The 22,647-nt window shown below is 36.8% G+C and overlaps 1 protein-coding gene across 1 annotated transcript in view; it reads left to right on the forward strand.

Moving 5' to 3' along the window:
• Positions 1-22,647, forward strand: part of ST18 (ST18 C2H2C-type zinc finger transcription factor) — a 97,111-nt gene that overhangs the window by 23,101 nt on the left and 51,363 nt on the right. Inside the window, 3 exon segments of the mRNA XM_030503993.1 lie at positions 4,120-4,174; positions 6,049-6,079; positions 21,886-22,076. Of these exon segments, the coding sequence (XP_030359853.1) occupies positions 4,120-4,174; positions 6,049-6,079; positions 21,886-22,076 (277 nt within the window).

Raw genomic sequence — 22,647 nt, forward strand, 5'->3', positions numbered from 1 at the left:
TGCAAGTATACTAAAATAGTTGATATTATTATTATTGTTACTATTATAATTTATTGCATATGCCCTATTTTCAGCTGTTAGTCATATTCTTGGACCCCATTATAACACCACTACATGCACATGTGCACAGATAGACTCCAGGCACAGAAAAACCAAACTCAGAGCCAAATCCTAATTCTTTCACTCAGGGAAGTATTTCCAGGTGCTGCTCTCGACTCTGCTGACTGCAGTGGGATGGTACAAACAGAAGAAGTAACATTTGATTTCTGCAGCCAGGAACTCTGAAAGTGTTTGCTCAGAAAGTATGATTGCTGCTATTCCACCAGTAAGTTCATCTGGGGAAACATGAATACCCTGTAGCAGTCACACAGCAAGTTACTCCACTTTCAGCCAAGCAGAACTTGTGGTACCCTTGGTGACACAGTCAGTTTTCTGGGATCTAGTTATTGACTTACCCTGAAGTCTCAATCAGTGTTGAAGGAAAGGTGGAGGGAGGATCAAACTGAAATTCACAAAGTCAGACAGAAAGCATTCATAAACTTAAGGAGATTTGCTGGAACATGCTTTCAGGAAATACTTCAATGTCAACATCCTTAGTAAATTTCCAAATCACAGAAACAGGGCACAACTGAAGCAATTCTAAGGCAAGCATTTATTTCTTAGCCTGCTTTCTAATGATTTGGGACTGCATAGCTGCTACCCCTCTGCCGCTGTGTTTCTGACTGTGTATCTCCCATTAATTCCTTTTGAGTCTATTAGCTACTTTGAACTAATTTTGAAAAGAAAATGTTTAGATGATTTTTAAACCTATCAAATTGGAGAATGTAGGTATAAGACACCAAGATAAAGTGGAATTAATTCCTCTATTCACTTGTCATTTTTGTGAAGCTGGCCCTTAAAAAGTAAGGACTATAACTCCCAACAAGATTTTCCTGGCAAGGACTTAGATATTATCACAATAGTCCTGATGGTTAAAAGAATTAGTAGTGAGACATTGTGCGAAGATTTTGCGCAGACATGGCCATTCTATTTCTCTCTTATGGCTTCTTGCCTCAAGATAGTGTATGTACCGGGAGGGCTGACCATCCCCGGCTTTGAAAGCATGAAGCACCTTCCAGAATCCATCCAATCTTTACAGTACACAGCAGTAATAAGATATGCCTCTCAAATTAACACCTTGATAACAATTACCTCTAAAACTTTGGATAGAATTTCTGAGAGTGTAATTCTTTTGTTGTTGCATGGATGATTTAAAAGTTGTTTGAATACTTCTTGCTGACTATCTGTGGTAGTAATTTAATGTAAAACAATCCCTATGTAGATAAAAATCAGAAGTAAGAAACTTTGTTTACTTTTCACAGTATCTGAAAGAACTATGAAAACCCAAAGATATTACACTTAAATTTTGAGCAAGACAGGTCTTTTTGCTGACACACTTAAAAGATTTCACAGTTTTATTCAATCACTTTCGTATAATTTTCAAGTTAATGCACTGGATTTTTTGTAAGTTGTTTTTTATGCAAGAGAGGCATGATGATTATTTTAATATGTGATATGGACCAGGCTAAATTGTCCTGTAAATTTTTTGTTGTTTAAACATCTTTCATTGTTTCAAATTATTACAAGGAAAGAAAATCGATAGAAAAATCACCTGTGTTGATTTTATTGTTGGTTTTCACTCATTGTGTAGTTTTTAAATATTCATCACAATGCACCATGCTATTTAGACCAAAGTAACTGCTGTTCAGTAGAAGCAGTGGACACTTTTTGTTTCATAATTAAAAGAACAGCACTGTGATTGGTGTGATATTTATTGTGAAATGATGACAAAGGAGTACCAGTGGTTTTAATAGTTTTAGCTTACAGGAGCTGTTGTTAATTTTGTCTGTAGAGTTGCAGGTGAAATAATGCACAGTGGATAAATAGTCTATATTGGTTTAACTGAACATAATATATAGTGTGTTCTGGAGTTGTTTGTCTCAATAGACTATAGTAATCAAAAGTAATGAACCTATTATGTGCAGGACCTTGGAGAGCATAGAATGGCAGTAAAAGTGTGGCACATAAAAGGTTTATTAAAGGAAATTAAAGTCCATCATTGCCACACCTGCTCCCCTATTATAAGTCTATGGCAGGTCAGTGCCTTCAATCACAACTCGGCATCAGAGAAGAGAGCCATGTTTCCCATTACCATTGCAGTCACATTGCAAAAACTCGTTCTCCAGGTTTTAAGGATAGTAACAAGTAAAGGCTGCCATCAGCCCTACTACATAAACACAAACCACTTATGTTCCTTTCATGCTAATAATCAACATTGGATGTAAATTTAAACAAAGAAAAGATATCATTGTCTGGCTTTGAGGTGCATTTTGATCAATTTATACTTTCATTTTAGATATTGCTTATCTGTGTTCTAGAATTAGGCTTCTTCAAGTACATGAATACCCTTTTCAAATGCTTCTTTTTTGAAAATAGGTATTTCTATTCCAGTAGTTGTATACAATGTGCAACCATATATAACAACAAAGAGAAGAAACCCAGTAAATTAGAGAAACGCTTTTTCTGCCCTAGAAAGGCTGAATTTTCTCTTTTTCATTCTCAGGTCAATTTTGTCATATTCTGCAATGTTCTTTCAGATAAGACCTTCAAAACGTCTTAGTTATCTGAGTCATATAAAGCTAAAAATAAAGCATCCTCAGATTCTCAGACCCTGTAAATGGAAAAAGGCACAAACATTGCTTTTTGCATCTTCCCTCAGTAGGGCAAATCAGTTCTGCTGATCCTCAGAAAGGAAAAGTGAAATCATAGAATCTTCTGTTGACATTGTTTTTTATTTTGTGATCTTTTGCAGCAAAAGATGCAAGACATAGGCAACTTCTGGTATTCACAGAATACATTTATCTATTGCCCAACACAGTTATACATATCAGATACTCATTTGTCTGCATTTGTTCCTGCATATTGATCTGCAGAAGCACATGGGAATTGCTTCGTCTACAGTATGTTTGATGACCACCTTTTTACAAACAGAGAAAGTGAGATTCAAAGCAAAGATAGAAAGTAAGATACCTCCAGAGACTGAAGAAGAACTTTAGAGTTTTGTCTAGACAAAAATTCCTCATGACAGAAACTTCCTTACATAAAAAATAAGAGTTACTTTTAGAAAGAAGAGGATCTTGCCTCCCTGGACATGGTCAAAATTACACCATTGTACAATCTGTTGTATGTCACTGCAGCTCTCCACACTACAACATGAAATCTTCATCCCTTTGAATTTCAGGGGTTTGTAATAAAATCCATGGATTGAAAACCTGCCCCTGCAATTATGGGTTCTGGCCAGATCCAAGACCAGAAGGCGCATATTTCCAGCACTGGTTTACATGTAGCCAAAAGTGTCATGAGAACAGCTGATCTTGAAAGGTCTCTTACGTCAGTTAGAAACCTTACAGCAACAGCCTACTTTTGTGGGAGCGGGGGTGGTGGTGGATTTTTTGGTTGTTTGGTTTTGGTTTTTTTAATGTGAAATACAAACCTGGACACTACATTCTCCCAAAACCTCATACAAATCTTACACTGTCTCTTTGACCAAAACTTCTGTAAGAAAGAGTTGATTAAGTGGTGAAGTATTTCAAAGCTATACATGTGCAGTTATGCAAGAGGGTTTCACATTTTGAGGATGAAGTTGTCAGAAAAGCAGGTTCCAACAGAGCTACTGAGATATGCTTCAGTTACAACAATAATGCAGTGTGCCTGTAGGCACTGTGGCTTACTGGGACCTTTTCTTCCAGGAGGTGAATGGTGAAAGCAGCATTCAGACATCATTGTTGTTTCTAACCTTATGCCTTCAGCTAACACATGTAGGCCTTGTCATTAAACCTTACAGAGTCACTCATAACCATCACTTTATTAAACAAATCTGTATCATTAAAGGTATCTCCTAGGTATTTACTAGATATTCACAGATGGCTTTTTGTCTCTTTGACAAGATTAATAAGGCATGATTATTCTTCTTTCTATTACAGTCTAGCCTTTGGAAATGTGGAAAAAAAAGAAAAGCATTAGAGTTTTTTTTCTCAATGGCAAAAGGAATGAATTAAAGACTTTGTGTTAATATTACAGATGGATGCAGATGGGGAAAATAAAAAGCTGCGCACACGCTCAAAAGGAACCAAGGGTGAGTTAGCAAGCACGTTCCACAACCCTGTGCCCAACACACTATGAAATATGACAGTTCCTGTGCACAGTCCCTAATGTGCAGTAACAGAGTGTGTAGCTTCCTTAGGGTTGCTTTTCTAATCAAAGCAGGACACAGACTGCCAGCATTAAGAGGCACGATGTTATTAGCTATGGTTTAAAGAAAAGCAGAAAAAAATCTACTGTACACTATTTTCTTTGAGTTATTTCTCAAAGAAAATAAAGATTATGCTTTTTATTATGCAAACAAAGATTTTCCATATGGAGTAGAGCTAGACAATATTGAATGGATGCTTTCAAAATAATTTATAAAAGTTTGTCTCAGTCATCTGAACTTTTTTATATCTATTGCCATTAATTATCTGTATATTAGTTGTATAAATGGTCCAGAAGTAAATTTACTTTAATCAAAAGGTGCAGCTGTATGCAACAGAGGAGAACCCTGGACTTTTTCTAAGTACTGGAGCGCATGTTTCATTTTGCAAAGTTATAACATAGTTGTATTTCCCAGCTATTCCTCTCTTTTTCTAAGGAACAGATGGAAATGCAGTACTGAGAGATAAACAGGCCCTTAATGATCTCAACATCTGGAAAACATGATTGACTAGCAACACAGCCCTTCCAGGAAAATAACTTTTTATTTTAATTCATAACACATTTTGTGACTCTTGATAATGAGTGAAAAATGGAGATGATACTTACAAAAAAAGTCAAAGTTTTTCCTGCCCTGTGAACATTTTTGCTTATGACTGTTTTCAGAGGTTCAAAGCACCCATCGTTCACATTGATTTTTATGTGAATTATGCATTCTCAGGATTGTGTAAAACAGACTGATTTAACTCATTGTCACAACTCAATAGTTCTGGATTGCTAATATCATGCCTTCAGCTTCAAGTTGTGGTCAGAATGAAAAATTAAAGTGTGGTTTGGCTTAGTTCTCTACCTTCAAATTGCCAGAGGGATGAAAAGTGTTAGACTTCACTCAGGAAAAGACAGAGGAAGGAGGTGGGAGTGCCACAAACCACCTGCAGACAATAGGATAAATACAGACAAGCTTTTCTAAAGAAACATAATCATTATAATATCAGAGTTTTGATACATCCCCAAGAAATATTCTCTGAAATGAGTGTAAAATTTATATATATTTCAAAAGTACCAGAACAAAGGACTGGAACAAAGTAATTGAGTAAGGAAGTTTTTCACGCTTTAGCATTAGAGCATATCTTCTCTGTTGGTCAGGACTGTGAGTTAAAACAGTCTGGCTGGCTTAGCTGACTTTAATTGTATTTAAAAGGTGATTCATACCCTTTTCACTCCAAAATCTAACAACACATTTTTAAAACTGATGAAATTTGTTTGTATTTTTTATTCGCATGCACACACAACTGTAGGAATTAATACATCAGGAACATTTCCCAAGAATTGGGAACAATAGAAGTTGCCTGTGAGATGTGAGTAATCCTTAGAACCACCTGTTGGTTTTGTCAGTATGTTCTATATCCTTGTGTGTGAAGGTATCTCTAAACACCAGCCTTTGTCATTCCCAGATTTAGTTAGAATTCAGAAAAAGCAGAGGTTTGCCCTTCTATTTTCAATAAAAACTGGTGCCTTCTCTTTTGTTTTTCTTATTCTTGTTCCACTGAACATCGTACTCCAGGTTTTATGCATCCTAAAATGACTGACATGTTCAGTTAATGTTTGCCACTAGTAGCTACAATCCTGTGGTTAGCATGAAATAATCACCTGTATTTTGATAGCCACTCCTCTGTCATCACAGATAGGCAGGTGCAAGGTTGCAGAAAGCACAAGTCTGGAAGTGTAAACTAATTAATTCTTTCCTGCTTTTATTAACAGTTCAAGTGGACTCTATAGCTCAAGAGCTCAGGTAAGAACTCAAGTTTTTTATTTTTTCATTATTATTTTCTAATTATATTGATAAATTCATACCAATGGTATTGCTATAAAATAGAGAATCAAGCAAATGATGCATTATGTAAAGATTTAGCATAGATCTGAAGAAGAGTACTTGCTGCAGATTCATTTTTTAAGTATACTGAGAAAAAAGCAACATGTTAGCAATAACTATGCAAGCGTAATCAAAAGTAATGCAAAGTGGGTAGAATTCCGGTATGCTCTCTTTATTTTCAGCTTGTGACAGGGCACAAAACAAGAGTGTATTTTCTGATCAGTCTTCAGTCTTCTTTTCCCTGTGATAAGTATCATATTAATTTCAACACCTGAACATTCTAAGAGGTATTAACATTTAAAAGTTTTTGTTAGATGGCTTTTATAAATTTCATAGTCTCTGTAAATTACTGTAAATTCTAAATGTACTAATGGCTCATTCTTTCTTAACTTGCTGAGGTTCCATATTTATTGAAGTAGCAGACAGTACTTTTCAAAATTTGCATAAAGCATAGCAGTCCATTCAAACCCAGAAATTGTACAAGGATATTTCAGATCACAAATAATCTAATAAAATTTTAACATTACTACCTTAATCTTATTAATGAGTGCACCAACACTTAATAACTGGTCCAAGAGCTTAGAGCAAACTCTGGAAAGACCGGCATATTATTCAGAACCAAATCTTCAAAAAAGAACATGTACAATCAAATTCCAGTTTTCTCTGGGTCAAGTTCATTCTTCATGTCCCCCAAGAAAAATATTTACAAGTAGTTGCAAATTCTTAGAGTTATTAATCAAAATTACAATGGGCTACAGCTGGCATATAAATACTGAAAACATTTTTGCAAAAACTCCTAAGAGTTTTTCTTAAATTAACTTATTTTGCCTATACTCACTTTTCATCACTTGCTACTGAACTGCTTTCTTAACCAGCGCAGATATGTGAAGTATGTGCTTGTGGGTTCATCCATCTAGAGAACAGAAATTTCATCATGAGATTTCATGAGATTTATTTGACCAAAATGCCACTCTCTCTTAAGGCAAGACATGAAATATTTACAGGAAGTTATCTGCAGTGAAGATATACAATATTTTAAGGGATTTTTTTTAATAATAAAACTGTGGAAATTATAAGCTTCTTGTAGATATTCCATGAACAGAAGAGGAGGCTAACTTTTTGGATAAATTATTCATGGCGAGTCACTCATTCAGTTCTATTGTGAATCTCATTTTTTTGTATGGCTTCAGTTTCCTGAGATTTAGCGCTTCTCCTTTTCCCTGTGAATCCCTAATTTATGCACCAGAAGGGCACATTAATCCGAAGAGGCAGTCATCCAAAATTGAGGATGGTCCATGTGTTCCTAAGAGAAAAATGTTTGAAAAATAGAGGATGTGCAAGTTTCTGCAACATCAGGGAAGCTGTAATTTATGCATTATCAATTACTATAGCTTTTCTCAAGCCATTTTGCTTTTTCTTGTGAAATACATGGTATCTTAGGAACTGCTGTGTAACAGATTACTCTCTGTCAGAGATGTGGACTACCTCCATAAGGATACATACATTGGTTTAAAATGGTGAGCTAAACAGCCAAAAAAGCCATTGCCCAGTCATCAACTTGGTATCTGTAATTTTTATAGTACAAAATTCCATTCTGGATATCTTCACAGTCAAGTGGCTTTACTGGCATAAAAGTCAGATGATCAATTTTTATGAATCTATTTGTTTATGAAAAACTAGATGAAGAGAGGCGGGAGCGGCCTTTTGGAAGTATAGTCTATGAACTGAGTTCCTGTTACTCATATACAAATTATTGTGGAAAAATTACTGAACATTCCTCAAGAATTAAAGACTGAAATAGTCTGTTGTATTCCCTGGATACAGATATTGGAACCACTGTCTTTTCTGACCAAGGTTCTAAATGCTGTGTTGGCTGAGAAATTTAAATCCATGCTTAATTAATTTCCCCTTTTCGCCTGGTTTATCCTATCTGACAAAGCACTTTTGCACTCCTTATTGAGTTTCTGTTACAAAGTGCCTTGGGATACTTCTACATGAAAGGCGCTACATAAGCTTCCATGCTTATATTGTATTATTATTAGTTTCATAACATTGATTAGTTCTAGAGCAATTGTTAGCCTTTTCTTATTCTGCAAATTGTGTTTCACAAAAGTAGAAAATTAAATAAATGAAAAGCAAAACAAAGTTGCATTCACCAATTAGACTCAATAATGCATTAAAATGTCTCTTTTCTAAATTTCAGGGGTTGCATTCTTGCTTAATGGAATTCAATGTCAAAAAATCTATTGATTTAAAGAAAACCTAGATTTCACCCAGAAATAAAAAGTATATTTTCAGAAAAACATGACCTTAAGGGACAAATTGAGTTTCATTTTTTTCTGTCTAGTAAAGTAATTAAAAAATCTGTTGCACTGCACTGAGTTTTCAAGGGACAGCACATCTAGATATTGACCACCTATACACAACTCTTGTTTAAGTGTCAAACTTGCACTGATTTCAAGTAATTATATGTTTTAAGGAATCCCAAATTTCAGTATCATATAAATAATTTCCTTTATACACAATTATTAATTCTGCTGTGTTATTAGTTCAGATTTATAAGACTTTAGCTATATCTACTGTATATGTTGTAGTGTTGAAGCATAATATGCTAAACTTAGTAAGTCCTTCAAAACAGAATTGCCCTTTCAGCCTTAATTATTTACTTCTGAAAAGTGTGATTTAATTTTTCATTTAGGAATTAATGATGTGGTGATTTCATTGGTAGCTAAACTACCCGCAGGAAGAGATGAACCTCTTATCACAATCTAAACATAGCAAAACGCTATGTGGTAGAAGTGAATGCTGGAGACAGGGGATCTCTCTCCCATACATTCAAGTTTGAATCTGACACCTTTTGGGCATAACAATTCTGTTGTATCTATCTTCTGCAAAAAGCAGAAAGAAGAGGTCTTCTCTTAGACGATTTAGTCATGGACCACTGAAAGGACCAGGACCTTCAGCTGTGTTCAGTATTAGAATGAAAACCAAAGGGAAGTGAAGAATATTGGTGTGATGTATTCTCATTACTGTGTTCCATTTAACAGATGGGATACAGTAAGATGAACCATCTGTAGGTTATGGAGTGGCATCTGGGTCAGACCATGGAAGAGCAAATTGGATCGATCCAAGCATGGGAGTACAAAAGCATAGATCAATTTGACTAAGTCCGTATCTGAACAGAAAGGGTATCTTTTCTGGGTCAGATACAGGTGGAACCAAGTCTTTCTGGCTTATGTCAGTAACAATTAATGAAGACTCTACAAGGTACTGGTGTTTCAACTCATGGAGAACACTCCTGCTCTTTGATGGGAATAGTTACATTTCCTTTACTCTCTGCAGTGTTGGATCACTTTTGAAAAAGGACCATTTCTTCAAAAGTAAAGAAAGTTACTTTTTATCTGGAACTCTTGTTCCAGATGTTGTGAAACATTTTAGATATTCAAATAAGTTGAACTATTCAGTGTGAATATATAGAGATATGAGTATCTTGAATGTTTTAAAAGAGAGAGAAGTAATCAAGCAGAGCTGTCTGGATGTCTCTTTGATAGAAGGAGTAACTGGACATGTCACCCTTTGCTGCTCTCTCTTGGTTAGGAGGCTGAGAAACCAGAAAAACAACCCTGCAATCAACGGTGCTGAAGTATTTCAGAAGGGTTATGTTACTAAAATGTATTCTTTAACTTTATCCAAAATGTTTGAGAGGTATCTTAATATAAGTAACGGTATTGACAGCACACTAAAAATCATTTTGTTAACTGAAGTAGTTATTACTCATTCTACATTCTGCTAATGGAAGCAGTTATTATTTATTCTACTATTATATGTATCTAATTATATCTGAACTCTTGTTTCAGACGGTAATGAACTGAAGGTAGAGAGTTTAGAAGATGATTTGGCCACTCAGGAAACATTCATGCATAGCTGCATTGAGAAAGGAATGATTTATTGGTGATTATTTTTCTGAGCTTCATAAAATAAGCAGGTTTTTAAGAAGTATTTGTATGAAAATAAAGCAATAGTCTGGCAGATGACCTGAGAAAGAGGTGAAAGTAGTACTTAGATGATGGAAGAAATGAGCACATGAAACAAAATCATACAAAAAGGCTCAAAGATTTTCCTCAGTAAGAACTGAAATTACAATTGATTTGTTAGATATCACCTTCACAGTACTGTTATCCCATAGCACTGCTTAAAAGTGAGATAGAGACTGAGAAACCTGTTTGCTCCTAGCCTGCATTTGGAAAAATCTTCAGGTTTGTCCTTTGGGCTTGGCTTCTGTTTCCACAGGAGTTGATCATAGACTGATTTTCTGGAAACTGCTGGCAAAATGCACGTTTGTCATAATCCCGAATAAGCAAGTTTGGAATAAAACCAAGGTGGACTCTGGCATTTCCTGGTGACTCATCTGTCTCCCATTGGCAGAGATTGTGGGACCCTTGCAGTCTTTCATGTTCTTTGTGGAGAAAAGTGTGTCCCTGAGTCCAAATAGACTTAGTAGTAAATGCTAAATAAAGACAGTCAATAGTTATACCTAATGCTAGGAAATTCTGGTTTTGTGCAGACATAGCTGAGCTTGACAAAAAGCCTTTTTTTGCAATTGAAGATTAGGTATTGAGAGCATAAATTCCCAGCTTTCCTCCCCAGTGTTGCCCATGCTTCACTAAGGGGAAATCCTGCCTGACCAATTTGGTGGCCTTCTATGACGGAGCCACGGAACTGATGGACAGCGGCAGAGCAGTTGATGTCATCTACCTGGACTTGTGCAAAGCATTCGACACTGTCCCACATGACATCCTTGTCTCTAAATTGGAGAGACATCAATTTGATAGATGGACCACTCGGTGGATAAAAAACTGGCTCGATGGCCACACGCAAAGAGTTGTGGTAAATGGCTCGATGTCCAGTTGGAAACCTGTAACGAGTGGTTTCCCTCAGGGATCGGTGTTGGGACCGGTCCTGTTCAACATCTTTGTCGGCGACATGGACAGTGGGATTGAGTGCACCCTCAGCAAGTTTGCCGATGACACCAAGCTGTGTGGTTCGGTTGATACGCTGGAGGGAAGGGATGCCATCCAGAGGGACCTTGACACGCTTGTGAGGTGGGCCGATGCCAACCTTATGAAGTTTAACCAAGCCAAGTGCAAGGTCCTACATCTGGGTCGGGGCAACCCAGGCACTGCTACAGGGTGGGCAGAGAAGAGATTCAGAGCAGCCCTGCAGAGAAGGACTTGGGGGTGTTGGTTGACGAGAAGCTTAACATGAGCCGGCAGTGTGCGCTTGCAGCCCAGAAAGCCAACCGCATCCTGGGCTGCATCAAAAGAAGCGTGACCAGCAGGTCGAAGGAGGTGATCCTGCCCCTCTACTCTGCTCTTGTGAGACCCCACTTGGAGTACTGCCTACAGTTCTGGTGTCCTCAACATAAAAAGGACATGGAGCTGTTGGAGCGAGTCCAGAGGAGGGCCACGAGGATGATAAGAGGGCTGGAGCACCTCCCATATGAAGACAGGCTGAGAGAGTTGTGGCTGTTCAGCCTGGAGAAGAGAAGGCTGCGTGGTGACCTCATAGCAGCCTTCCAGTATCTGAAGGGGGTCTACAAGGATGCTGGGGAGCGACTCTTCCTTAGGGACTGTAGTGGTAGGACAAGGGGTAATGGGTTCAAACTTAAACAGAGGAAGTTTAGATTAGATATAAGGAAGAAGTTCTTTACAGTGAGGGTGGTGAAGCACTGGAATGGGTTGCCCAGGGAGGTTGTGGATGCTCCATCCCTGGCGGTGTTCAAGGCCAGGTTGGGCAGAGCCTTGAGCCACGTGGTTTAGGGCAAGGTGTCCCTGCCCATGGCAGGGGGGTTGGAACTAGATGATCTTAAGGTCCTTTCCAACCCTTACGATTCTATGATTCTATGATTCTATGATGGTAGCTGGTTGGGACAGAGTTGTGCCACCTTGTCATTTAAATATTTCTCCATGACACATCTAGATTAGGCACTTCACCTGAGACAAAGATCTATATCACATTGTAACTATTGATAACTGATCTTCAATTAAACAATGGACATTAATCTTAAGAGTACCTATTCCCAAGATCTGTAAACTGAATGAATTAAGAGTGTCTACTGCTTGCTCTCCAGCTTTGAAAAGGAACTTCCTCCCTAGCCATTGTAGAAATTGAAATGATTATAGGGCTTTGAAAATATTAACCTCTGCCTCTTATTCCATGATTTCTGATGTAATCCAGTCTGTTATGTTGTCATCAATCATACTTTCTTAAATTCCCAATAAATCTTGTTAATTTCTTATTCTTTTCTGACAACACTGTTAGGTTTCTAAGGAATTTAGGCTGGCATGCTGGTCAGTATTCTCCTCAAAGAATCCGTGGAAATCTGTTTTATGCTAAGGAAAAATGATTTTGTAATTGATGTTTGATAGAAAACATTGAACAGTCAAGCATAAACAAACACTGAAAAATCAGTACATGGTGCAGTTTACTGTGAAGCAAAGGTAAGTATATGCTGGTCACAGAACTAACAAAATAAGAACATTGGAATTCACCTATCGTTATTATTACATCCTACATGTCAACCATTCTCATTAATAAAACAAGCACTAATCTAAATTGTAATGGCAATCAAATTTATAGGTCTGTCATGTCTAAGTTCCTCCTCTCTTGTTTCCTTTTTCATCTTCCAGGCCCCCTCTAACTAGCTATCAACTTGTGATAAAGTCTGTCTAACAGTGCTATCATTACTCCTCTCCCTTCCCTCCCCCTCTCCCTTTCCTATCCTCTTCTCCTGTCCCTTTCCTAGAGCTCTGATAAGTTGATGGACTGCAAGCTTTTTGCCTTTTTTGTACTCCCATATCTTAAAACCTTAAGACAATAAAAACGAAACAGTAAATGAGAAACAAGCACAAAAAGACATTCATAATTCAAACATTTCCCACCTCAAGTTTTCTTCTTTTAAACATTCATGTGAGTGGGTTAAGGCTTGCATAAAATGTTAGAACTGGTGTATAGAGAACATCAGACAGAAGGTTTTTCTTCCATTAAAATTTCATATTTTGAATGAGATTATAAAAGTTAATAAGAACCTCCTCTCTTTTGCACACTATTGTCATTGTTTCTGTGAAGAGAAATAACACTGTATCGTTCTGGGTGACCACAAATAATGACTTTAACATTTTGCAGGTAACCCTGAGGTTGGCAGTTATTTGACTTAAATACTTAGTGAAATGTTCTCAGTAACCACTACGATGGTTGAAATAGGAGCTGTATCTCTTAATCATTTTGAAACACCTGTGGCTGGAGCTGTTAATTGTGATGAATCATTTGCCAAATTCCTGTAGATACTAAGACCTTTAGAGGTATGCACTGTGACCTCTACCTTTACCTCTTGGATTTATTTAGAACATTTAAAAATTGTATTTTATGTTCAGATTTCTATTTTAATTTGCATTAGTTGATACTTTATGTGCATTTGTTTTATAGGTGAGTTTTATAGCTTTCTTCAATAATAAATGCATTAGATAAATTTCCAGCATATTTTAGACCTCTTTTAACATCTACTGTGTTCATTTCTAGCCAATGCATGCAGTCTCAGGGTCTCGTTTCACTTTGGGTTTTTTTATTTGATTGTAGTTTTACAATTTGTCTACTTAAAGCCTCTGCTTAATGTACATGTATATATAAAAAGGCAATTAATTTGTTTCAATGTATGTTTTTCTGTAATAGTTTTATAGCATATGTCAAATCCACATCACTTTAATCATGTCTGCTAGATCGGCAGATAGTTATTTGCAATCTTTTTCTACCTGAGAGCTTGTTGCATCTTAGAATGTTCCTTGCCTTAAACTAAAATTTGTTCATTATTTAATATATTACAGGAGTCATCATCTTCCCCATCACAACTTCTGTGTTCATCAGCATACAGTAAAAGTTATCCTCCCAACCCTACACAGGAATTTAGAGTTGCTTATTCTTTAATGCCTTCTGCTGCATGACAGAATGCATCAGAACATTATAGCCCCAAATGGTTGTTTCGTCTATGGCAGATCTTTTCTCTGTAGATGACCACAAGCCATATAGAGATGGAAATGCCAACCGGTGACTTCTGTCTCACATATATCAATTATGAGTGAAATATTATGGCTGGCTGAATTGCTCTGACTGATGTCAAGGGTGCATTCAGCCAAGCAAAAGCAAGCCAAAACAGACTGTGGACAGCCTGGAGATAGCAAGAAAAGGAAAAGAACTCAGCCATGGGACTTCCTGCTACATTAAAGGGAGGTACTGGCCCCTGACAATGCATTACTTACAGTCCCATTCTCTGTTGTAAAATAAATAAATAAATAAATAAAGCTTATCTTCTTTACATCTTCTCTAACCAGACTGTAGTTACCAGTATGCTTTTTATTTAGCATTTACTGGCATTATCAGGATGACCACTCATGTGCAAGGCTTTCTGAATGCAAAGGTTGCGTGGATGATCTGTAGATTTCCCTAGAAACTTAATCCATTCTAAGCCAAATTCTTGGCTTGGGTCCCACTGGAATTTATTGACCTACTGAACCTGGACAGATTGAATGAGTAAACGAAAAAGAGGCCAGGGAGGCTGGATTTGGCCCAGATCTTGGGCATTCATTCATATTACTGTGTTTAAGAACATCTTGAGCTCCACACATAAAAATTAAGTTTCCTTTAAACTGGCTTTTACTAAAAATAACTTACCTGTTAGAAAAGGGTCCAAATATACAACTCTATCTATATAGAGAGTTCTTAATCTATTAGCTATAGAATGGCACCATGAAGAAGTCATCCATTTCATTAACATAGTATTTCAGTTAGAGGCTTTATGTGGTTTTTTTTATATGATGTGAATATCCTTATGAACCTACAAGCTTGTAAACTGAAAACAAGAAAAAAAGAGAATTTAAATCTGTGCTGTCCTGCTCTGAGTTGCCTTTCTTGTGGGACAGCCCTGCTAAAATAGTAAACTAGAGTTATAAAAGAAAAATAAGTTTCAAAAAAAAGCCATTTCATGAGCCTATTGCAGACTGAAATCGTCCTTTAGCCTCAGGCATCACAATGAGGTTGAAGCATGGGTAGATTCCACCATAACTGCATGCTTTTTCCTATGGTATTGCTGACATACCAGTGTGCCACTCTTTTTACGTGCTTCTTTTCATTTGCTCAGTTATTTCACAGTCCAGTTGTTCTTGTTGGTCAGGTGGCCTATAACATTTAGTTTACTGTCTGAAACATCTCCAAGCTCAGTACATAATGACTCAACACCATTACCCATTTCTCCCCTGCCTCTTCTTATGGGGGCTAATAAATCCTCTTTCACCAACAAGGCTATGGCAGCTCCTTTGCTTTTCTTATACATCTTTTTAAAATAAAATATATATTTCAATATCTTGCTCCAGCCAGCTTTCAGTTATGATACTGTATTTTCTCCACATTATCTGTCCAGTTCTCTTCCTCTTTTCCTAGCTAAACCTTTCACTTTTGTATATAGAGAGACACTTTAATACCCCCAAGTTACGGAGCTTATTTTGCTCTATATTAGTGTTCATAATATGAATTTCCCTTTTATCTTTCTTTCCATCTATACCCCACGTGCATTCCTTTCATCTTGGTCCAGACCTGGCCTGAACTTCTCACAGCTTTGGCATTTTAGGAAAAGAGCATTGCCCATGTATGGCAGTAAACTTTTCTACTTGTAGAAAGCCCTTTAACCCTGGAATGATTGCTACAGTGCACAGGAAAAGCCTCTGTCCCTTTCACAGATACAACTTGTAAGCCAAGTGCATGGTTTTGTTAGAAAGAGGTAAATGCTTTTTTTGTGTTGTGCGTAATGGTAAAAAATGAGAAAGTCAGATTGTCTTTTATTATATTTGAGGTAAGTTGTGCTAGTTCTGAGTTTCTAGTAAAACTCACTCAAGAGGGGCTGAATAACATTTTTTTCAACACATTTTATTGGTGTAAGTTCTTACCATTTTAATGCTTAAAGATTTTGATGGAAGGAAATTACTTTTGCCTGATGAATTATGTCCCAAATGCTTTTTCAGGAATTCCCAGTTGGAGCTATTTTCCAGAGTATTTTTCATCACCTAGGCTGAATGAGTGAAATACAACAAACTCCGTCATGGAGTCCAAATGTTATAGATTATCTAAAAGTTACTGTGGCTCAGTTTTACTTTATAAAGCACAAGAAAACATTAATTTCAACAACTCTGACTCCGGATTAGCAATCAGGGCAAATACATGTCTAGCTTCTTGTCAGTAATAAGAACTCGGTAGTCCTTTCTGGGACTAACCTCCAAAATTTCACCTGCTAAAACTCATGTCACAGTTCTGTTAACAAATGGCTTTTTAAAATATTTTTAGATAAAACCATTAGTTTTTATTGGCATAATTTTCAATATATTTTAATAATTATAAGAATTATGTAAAATAAATGGAAAGAAAACTATTTTTTCCCGGTTTAGCTCAGTCTTAGATTGTCAACGAACTGTAGCTCAGCCTTTGATTACAATTTGCTCAGTTGTGCAGTCTTACTGGTTTAGTTAAGGAAATGGAACATAAATCTGAGTGTCTTAATCTGAAGACAAACAATTGAGTCATAATCTTGTTCTACCTTCCTCTCCAACCACTCTTGGCCACCTGAAGTTGCTGAATTAACAGCACTCATTTGGGTTTCCCATTGCAGTGATCAGACTACCAATACTCTTTCTTTGGACTCTTCCTGTTCCTTTTATGAACCTCTGGCATTTGTGCTTGATGTAAATAATAACACAGATGTCATTTCAGTTGACATGTGATCCATCCTAGGAGCAAATCATCCCCTTTCTTTATCCAGTGCTAGTAATTTCTCCTGTTCATCATCAACTTATAAGGAGCTCAGAATTTCTTATGATTTTGGGGGATCAGATCCTTTCAGCTACAGCCTAAACCTTTGAAAGCCATTGTGCTAGAGTGTTAGACAGAATCTAGATCATCTGTTTCTTAGAGAACAAGCTCACATAAAAGAGGAGTAAGATGGGGAGACATTCAGAATTTCTGTTCCTTTTAAGTACCTGTGATTCACTACAGTCTTAAAATTCTTAGAAGAAAGCCCAACCATGACAGACATTTGTAAACTACCAGTTCACCTGTGAGTGACAAGTATCCCTGAATTTTCAAATAACAACTTTTCTCTCCTGTAGTATTTGACTTCCACAGTGTCCTAGGGCATCTGCAAGTTGTGAGCAAAACCTGATCAAGGCCCAAAGCATCTGGCAACATCTTTAATTGTGATATGATTAAGGAGTAGTTAGACTAATCTTCTCTTTGTAACAACTAGTGTGAAGTTAAATGGTTCTGCAGGCCAGAAGATGATGTCTACTTTAATTGTAATTCAATAGGCTAATGCTTACTTTTGTAGTATAGTTATGCAGACAGTCAAAAGGCAATTCAGGTTAAGAACTTAAAATTATTTTGTTAACAACTAAAATGTACCACTAATTATTCTTGCACAAAATCACATGAGGAGCAGGCTCCTTAGTGTTAGACAATAAATGTAAGTGCCTTGAAATTCAAAGACAGACATTTATTTTCTTCCTTGAAGCTAAGGATGATGTGTGAGATGAAGTGTGTTTTAGTTTTATTATTTTACATGGCATTCATTACAGGTATAAGTAAACACCGGTTGTCAGGCTGAATGTACCCATGGTTTTACTCACTATGGCAATTCTTTGCTCTGTTATCATGCTTTACCAATCTGTAGGCTGCTGTGAATAAGAAAAAAATCCCCAGAGATCTGGAAGTCTTGCCAGCAGATTAACAACAAGAAATCCTTGCTGGCTACAAAGTGGTTAAAGGTCAGGTTAAACATTTGACAAACACATCACTTAGGTGGACCAACTACAAAAGAAGTCCAGCATGACAATTTTTAGCAGTAGAAAAAGCTGTGTATGGTTAGGACTGCTTAAAACCTCTCTTTCTTCTGAGGCATTGCACTGTGGTGGAGAGTTAATGTACTGTTCTGCCTGTCTGTAAGTTCTAGCACTGTCTGTAAGTTACACTTTCAGCAGATGAAAGAATCCACTAAATTAAAAAACAAAATGTGGAAGTATGAAATACGTATGAAAGATTTATCAAGATGGACACATGCAACCAGGTCTTATGTCTTAGATTTTAATCTCTTGGCTCACACTATGATAAATGACACAAGTCTGTTTTTAGTAACTGAGTCATTGACTAGAAAAATAATAATAAAATATCTGCTTATTATAGATAGTACTAAAATGATTTATTATTCATAAAATTTAAGTACAGCTAAACTGGGGGGAAAAAATGTATTGGCTTTGGGCTCATAACAAAAAGAGCTTCTCCTGTTTTATGAGCCTCAGATTACCAAATAACCTTGACAGCTGAATCAGTGTTCCATGACAACAAGCAGGCCATTGATAAATAGCAACAAAACTATTAGACGTTGAATTTAAGAGATGAGTAATAGAGAAGCTAAATTATAGGTTTACCATTTGACAAACTGCAGCTTGACAAATCTGTGCTAACGTACATGAGTGTATGTGTGAATGTACATAAGCAGCAGAGAGAAATAGAAACTTTTAAAGGCAAAGGTGAAATCGACATGCCATGAATGTTAAAAAGGCATAAATACATTCTTTTCCTAGTAATTAAATTCCCAATGTCCTTTAGAAAATATTTAATAATATGTGTAAGTACTTCAAAAAGTTACCACTTTAAAGTTGTTTTTCTCGTTCTATTTTCAGTTTTAATTTTAAGCACTGTAAGGTAGCAAAGAAAGGGAATTGCTGGTACATGGTAGATCTTTAAACTGGTTCTTGCAAACTATAAGATTCCAGTTAAAACTCAAAAAAAGCAATTTAAAAAGTCCCCAGCAAAAACAAGAATATATTCTACTGGAGCTGAAAAATCTCTTCCTGGTCTATGGAGAGCAATTTGTAGGTAAAAAAGCAACAATTGTGTTTTGTCATCTTCCTGTATTTAAAGGATAAGATGTCAGGAATAATTCTACTTTAAGTTGTATCTATCTCATCTCATGTATTCATTTGTTTTAAAATGATGGGAACTACAGAGGAAATCTGGGTGAGTTGTTACTTGTGCACAGAAAAAGAGATAGCTAAGGACAAGTTAATGCATCAATCTTTCATAGAGGAGAAACTTTCTACCATGAGCAATGGGCTTCCAGGCAGATTTGTGAGCATCCTGTCCTGACATTGATGCAGCAGCTTTTGATTTACTGCTGTAAACTGTGGTGGTTACAGTCAAGTGGTGCTACCATTTCCCAGAGCAGATCTGAAGGTGGCAGCAGTACACCCACACTGGTCTTGACCATGATCTGAAAACATCTGAATTTGACTCTTTCACAGTTGTGGTGAAAAACCAACATGTTTAATAGCTGTTATGCCAGCCCACAGTAGTGGGATTAAAGCATTACATCACTAGATAAAGACTGTACTTAGTCAGCAAGAATACAGCAATCAACTTACTGATTTTACCACATTCTCCCTTAACTTGACTGGAAGATACACAATAGTAAGACAAATTGCTGGATTAAAGCTGAAGAGCTACATGAACTCCTGTGACCTGTGTTGCACAGGAGGGCATTCTGCATGATCTAATTGGATCTTCTGTTCTAAAAATCTATTCATAATGCTTGTGTAAGAATCAACTGTAGCTTTGTCACAGGGGAATTAAACACTGGAAATTCATCTTGTTCTAAACAGTCTCACTACTACCAGTAGCTACTGGAGGTAAACTGGAAGCTCGACAAATAAATGAGAAAGATCAACTGCAAACCTAGTGAAGGTTTCGGTTGGTAAAAACAGTTGTGTGTGAAGGGTTTCAAACACTTGTAATTTATTCAGTTTTCCTGAAACAACATGAGTGGTGTGAAATGTCATTCCGCAAATACAAATTAAGAAACTTTTGATTGTATTTTCTTAGAAATAAATTATGCATATTTGTCCACACTACATCCATCCCTGATATCTGTTATATAGGCATCATTTCCAATGGGAGGCTTATGTCATTGTGATTCTGACCTTTAATATGATATTCATGTTATCCTTTATTCATAAACAGAAACACAGAAGTCATAATATATTCAACTACAGCAGGTGCTTAGCAGCCAGCATTTCTAATGCCCACAGCATTTTAGCTTTCAGAAGATCAAGAATATTCAGTATTTAAGATGCATATGGTAGAATTTTAATATTCCCCCTAAAATGCAGATGTTCGTATTTCCATGTTCTTCATGTTTGCAATGACGGATCACCAAAAAGGTGCTTAGCCAAAAACATTTTGGTTTTTTTTAACAAAAAGCTCAAGTTAGTCATATGCTTTCATCCAAAACAATCAGAACCTGAGCCAATTCAGTACACATAAGATACCTTGGAAGGATTAATTTATGCTGTTGAGCTTGTAATATGTGTAACCAATAGGAGTTCTCCACATACATGGATTTTTTGCAAATCTTGCAGCTAAGACAGTGAGTAAAATGCAAAATCCAATACCTAAGGGCATCATGCAGATTTGTAATACACCCTAGGGGTGCCCAAGGTCGAGAAACCACTGAGTGGATTACACAGATTCATATATGTAGTTTTTCATCTCTGACAGATATATGAGCACTGTTATTTGTCCTACATAAATTTCTTAGAATACTGTGTGTGAGAGAACAATGAGATCATGTCAAGTCACAGAAAAAAGTTATTAAAAAAAAGAGGGTTGAAAGTTCAATCCTCTTTGGTGAGGTATTGTATGATGTAGCATCTATATGCCATACAGATCAGCTGCATGGTGGCAAAGGCTTTTCTAAATATCTGTAGAAGCAAATCAATATGCAGATCAATATATGGATCTTAAACTGGAACTGAAAGTATATCAACTCTACTAAAAATCTTCCTCTTCAAAATATTGCACTCTCTTCTCGTGTCAGTCATCTGAAAGTTAGGTATCTAAACTGGGTAAGGCATTTCCCAGGGGATGGCTCACCCTGCTTATCACATAGATCTAGTTTTAAGTCGGATGAATAGCCGTCTGAAGGAGCCTTTTTCCAGGTCTGTATAGAGACCTGAGAAAAGCTTAAATTGGGCATTTATGGCTGGAGTTCATGAAATGAAACCAGCACTTGAGACTGAGATTGAAAGAAGGACCCATATTGCAAAATGTTCTGAATGCACAGTGTTTCGCACAGGGTTTCTGCTGTTGAACTCAAGGTGCATGATTTGATATCCATATTGATGTAAACGTAATGGAGCCAAAGGCTCAGGATGTTATAGTGTAACTGGATTTCTCTTTCTCTGGATTATCAGCCCAGGCCACAATTTTATTCATCCTTTCCTGGGTGTATTTATTTTACTGCAGACCAGGGCTTAGATTAGGTTATGCTTATTTAGGATTAAGAATGTTAGGTTATGTGGTTTTTGGTTTTGTCTTCTTCCTCATTCTGCTTCCCCCAAACAGATTTTGGCAGCAGTGAAAAGAAATGGTACTTGCCTGTGCCCTAAACTTCGAGTATATGAGCTAAAATTAAATATCCACTAAACACAACTTGCTGAATCTGCAAGTGTATGAATATTTTGTTAGTCCTCACCTTTAAACTTAGAATTAAACTAGAGGAAAGTACTATTTTTTAAACAATTTACCCCTCACTTCTTCCCCTTTTTTTCTCTGTCTCTGGCTACTGATCATTACAGTGCCTACAAATGCTCCATGGCTAAGAAGAGAAAAGCCGAAGAACTGATATCAGGCATTCCCATCAACAAAAGGAAGTCCCTGTTAATGAAACCCCGCCACTACAGCCCCAGCTTGGAATGCAAAGAAGAAAATGAAGACAGGACTGATTTACAGGAAGAGATCAGTGTCCTCGAAAGCAGCTCAACTCCAGGTAGTTGTGCAGTATGTCCCTCCTTGAAGCTGAATTCCACAGGAAGAAAGATAAGAAACATTATTTTCAAAAAGAATGTAGAAAGTGTTTGGCTTCTAACAGAGTTGGAATGGTGCATTTCTGCCTAGGTTTAACCATTGTACTTCAGATTATTTTGCAGAACAACGCCTCCTGGGGTCTAGCAAACACTTTGTAGGTCACACAGAGAGACAACTACTGCAGCTGGTCAGATATGGAGCAACATCTTCTTCTCCACTAGCTCTGTGAAAGAACAAGATTCAGCCCACCGCTGAGGAAAACATATTTATGAAGAGCAGATTTTCACTGGAATATATATAGCTTTTAGGAATTAAAAAAAACCCAAAAAAACCAAAAACAAACAAACAAACAAAAAAAAAACCCCGCTTAGCAAAACAGTGTTGACTTAACATTTAGCAAAGCAATTTCATGCATGTGATTGCTATGTGTGTTCTGTTTAACATGATTATTAGACTCAGCACTTTTATACTTACTCCTACTCTGGTAAGCCAAACATGTCCAATAGCTTATAGAAACTTCTACAACATGTATA

Source organism: Strigops habroptila, chromosome 1 (assembly GCF_004027225.2).
Source record: "Strigops habroptila isolate Jane chromosome 1, bStrHab1.2.pri, whole genome shotgun sequence".
Taxonomy (NCBI): Eukaryota; Metazoa; Chordata; class Aves; order Psittaciformes; family Psittacidae; genus Strigops; species Strigops habroptila.